At 36.4% G+C, this 4,278-nt stretch overlaps 1 protein-coding gene across 1 annotated transcript; it reads left to right on the top strand.

Annotated features, from left to right (window-relative positions):
• Positions 1 to 482: 482 nt before the first annotated feature.
• LOC133303298 (ethylene-responsive transcription factor ERF098-like) lies at positions 483 to 947 on the top strand. Its single transcript, XM_061503184.1, has one exon. It carries the CDS (start codon positions 483 to 485, stop codon positions 945 to 947), a length of 465 nt encoding a protein of 154 aa, XP_061359168.1.
• The last annotated feature ends 3,331 nt before the right edge of the window (positions 948 to 4,278 follow it).

Below are 4,278 nucleotides of genomic sequence, written 5' to 3'. Positions count from 1 at the left end.
GAATCCTTAAAATCATAACTAAATATTATTTTATTTTAAAAGAATAGACCGACAGATATGTAAATTTTACCAAAATAAACAAATAAATATAAAAAAGAACACCATGCCCTTGGTGCATCCACGTGCGCCCCCAGCAACATGACAAGTGCGAATAAGTTATGCGCATCGCCGTCGTCATGCATGCTCCTATCTTTTATCAATTCCACGATTCTTTGTGGGGTCAACTTCAACGTACTAAAATTAATATTATAGTTTACAGTAGTTGAAATTCAAACCGTCACATACGACCCTTTGGTCAAGTCTTACCAGGAACGCATACATAAATATATGTTGTCATTTGTCCCCTATCCAAATTTCTCAACTAGCTAGCTGAATTGAATTAACCTTCAGAGTAAAGCAAACAGAGAATTCTAAGTTTTATTTTATTTTTGTTGTTGTGGTTTTTGAGTTTCTAATTGATTCTAACTCAGAAGCAGAGAACAATGGATCAGGGAGAGAGATCAGTTTCAAATGGAAATGGGGAGGTTCGGTATAGAGGGATTCGTAGAAGGCCATGGGGTAAGTTTGCAGCAGAGATTCGTGACCCTACAAGGAAAGGGACTCGTATATGGTTAGGAACCTTTGACACTGCTGAGCAAGCTGCACGAGCTTATGATGCTGCTGCTTTTCATTTCCGTGGTCACAGAGCCATTCTCAATTTCCCAAATGAGTATCAGGCTCCTAATCAAAACTCTTCATTACCTATGCCTCTTCCTCTTCCTCTTCCTCTTCCTCTTCCTCTGCCTCCTCCTCCTTCTTCTTCTTATTCTTCTTCCTCTTCCCACTCTGTTGAGGACCTTGTGAAAACTGGTTTTTCTGGTGATGATGCTTTTGAATTGGAATACTTGGATAATAAGTTGCTTGAAGAACTCCTTCAGGCGCAAGATGATAGACATCTGTACAAGTGAATAACAAGAGAGTATTCTCGCAGCATGTATTATTTCTTTTATTGTTTGATTTTGTTTTGTTGGTGTATCTGATCAAAGTTCTTCGAAATGAGATTTGGGCATTAATTTGTAATAACTCTAAGAATTTACTTAAGAGAATAGAAGAGATGGAATGAAATGTCTTTATTTTGGTAAAGGATGCCCTCCCCTTCTCCTAAGCATTGGATATGTATGCTATTGATTTCTTATGAACACACCCATATGTTTTCTTATGTTTATCCAAATTCTCACCAACTTGAGCATTGCAGTTATACCAATTAAAATTAATATATCCGGCAACTATGGGATTAGGATGTTTAAGGTGTATGTATAATATAAATCTTGACATAGAAAAAAAAAAAAATTACTTAAAAATAATATTTTACCCAAGTAGTCATATAACAAAGGCCACAGTGGATTTTGCCTTATCCATAGGATCATAACTGAATTCCAGACCCGACAACATATTTTGTTATCATTTATGATCTAAACCCAAATTCACGGATCCAACGAATCTCAATCACTGATACAACTCTGGAGTGAAGATCTCAGAGTATCACTGGATTTGTTACCATTGTAGCGTTAATGTATTACTATTATAATATTAATTATAATTACTTTTGTAGCATTTAATCATGGGAATTGTTCATTTAATAAGAGATAAAACCATTTTCTTACACTCATATACACATGAGAGAGAGAAAAGAATAAAGGAGAGAAAACAAATATAAATGAATCTCACCGTTCAATATAAATGTGTAGGAAAATTATTCTATCTCATGTTAAATAAGAAAATAATTCCCCTTTAATCATATGCTACAATTATAATACATTAATACTTCAATCGTAATAGGATTCCAAAGCCTATATTTATAATTTTATATGATAACAGACAAATAATATTTCCTGCACACAATCGAAGAATCCTATAGCAAATTAACCACTATGCCATATAAGAGTGGCCATACATAATTTTTGTTCTAATACTCTAGTTTCTTTTGCATCTTATTTGACTTGAGCGTATAATGCTTTCATCAAGGAGACTTCATCACTAAAACGAAACCCAGTGTTACGATTCTTGGTATAGAGCTACCAAGAGTCACCCCAGAAAACGAACTCGCAGAAAAGAAAAACATAAAGAACAACACCAGTATTTTATACTTGGTTCAGAAATTCTTTGTAAAAGAATTTCCTACATCCAAGTTGGCCAGTAAGGGTCAAACGCCCTCTAGCATGCACTTATATTCAGAAACAGAAACAGTACAATGTTTACAGTAGCTATTACAAACCACAATACAAGAATACTCAAATAACGGTGACTTCAGAAGAAAAATAACATATAACTGCAGATATGAAACTTACGACAGAAAGCAACCACATACAGCAAATACATCTAATCAAGATACAACCAGAGATCAAAGAAAAATATCACCGAGCACAGCCTTGACACTGCCAACCTAGCAGCTCTCTTCACCGAGATGATCAAGTTCTTCTTCACCAAAGAACCAGCTACTGTGCAAGGGACTCAACCTCTGTTTTCAAGTATCTCCAGAAATTGCACCGATCAAATTGCTCGCCTTGATGTCACGAATAACTTCTTCTGAATCACCGAGTTGAGATTCTCAGTGTAACCCACTCAAATCTCCCCACAAAGTTCTCGACTATGAACCCTAACTTTTCTGTCTCCAAGAACGCAGAGAGAGAAAGAGCCAAATGTGTGTCTTAACCACTCAGAATAGAATGACCCAAAAATATCACACGGAGAAGGAATATACAGCTGATATTTTTAACCATCACAGCATTACAAAACGCAACGTTTCATTTGCAGCGTGCAAGTAACCATCAAGGGATCAAATGCTTTTGGGCCTTAACAATAAAAATACTTGCTAGGGCCCACAAACTATCACGAGGACAAAAAATACCTTGCTAATGGATAATCAGAATACAAGTGATAGCAGGATAAAAAATACAGCTTATCAGCAAGTGAATTAAAACATGCAAGAAATTATATGTTTAGGAAATAAACATAACAAATCTCCACCTATTTACTAAACATGCAACAGAATAAAGTGCACACCAGAGTTTTTCTGGCGTTTAACCCAAGGCCTATGTTATGCATGCAATTTAGGGAGGTTTTATTTTTAGCAAATTTAGAGCCTCCCTAAATTTACTAAGAGGAACAGTCTTAGTCAAAATATCTGCAGGATTAATTTCAGTTGGTATTTTATTCACACTAACCTGACCATTACTAATTATTTCCCTTATGAAATGCAACCTAACATCTATATGCTTGGTCCTTTCATGGTATGCACCATTTTTGGACAAGTGTATGGCAGATTGAGAATCAGAAAATACCTTAGGAGGGTCCTTACCTAGACCCAACTCAGAGACAATTCCATGTAACCACATTGCCTCCTTGACAGCTTCTGTGAGAGCCACATACTCTGCTTCAGTTGTGGAGAGTGCCACAATGTGTTGCAAGCTTGCTTTCCAGCTCACCACATTTCCTCCCACACAAAAAACAAAACCAGTTAGCGATCTTCTTTTATCAAGACCAGCAGCATAGTCAGAATCACAATAACCAGTAATATCACAATTAACTGAGTTTTGAGCAGTATAATGAATGCAGCAATCAACAGAGCCACTAAGGTATCTAAGCAACCATTTCACAGCATTCCAATGTTCCTTAGATGGTTTACCCATGTATCTACTTACTACACTAACACCATAAGCAATATCAAGCCTAGAGCCTATCATGGCATACATTAGGCATCCAACAACATTAGAATATGGAATATTGCACATAAAAGAAGCCTCATCCGAGGCTAACTCACCATCTACAGCCTTTAACCTGAAGTGACCAGCAAGGGGAACACTTACAGGTTTGGCCAGGTACATGTCAAAGGTCTTTAAGACCTTTTTCACATACTCAGATTGAGAGAGAGTCAATATCCTCTCATCTCTTTTCCTTGTAATGTCCATGCCAAGTATCCTCTTGGCTGGACCAAGGAACTTCATCTCAAATTCCTTTTTCAACAATGATTTCAGATTATTAATTTCATTTATGTCCTTAGATGCAATTAACATGTCATCAACATAAATCAACAAGTAGATAAAACAGTCATCATGCAGTTGTTTAAAGTACACACAATGATCAAAACTACTCCTATTAAAGCCTTTGGACAAAACAAAATCATCAAACCTCTTATACCACTGCCTAGGGGCTTGTTTTAACCCATAAAGGGACCTTTTCAAAAGGCACACTTTGTTCTCAGCCCCCTTTTTTATAAATCCTTCGGGTTGCTCCATGAAT

The sequence above is a fragment of the Gastrolobium bilobum genome, unplaced genomic scaffold (assembly GCF_033153095.1).
Source record: "Gastrolobium bilobum isolate Gb01-03AN ecotype WA unplaced genomic scaffold, APGP_CSIRO_Gbil_v1 utg8503, whole genome shotgun sequence".
NCBI lineage: Eukaryota > Viridiplantae > Streptophyta > Magnoliopsida > Fabales > Fabaceae > Gastrolobium > Gastrolobium bilobum.
This window is presented reverse-complemented; position numbering and strand designations above follow the sequence as displayed.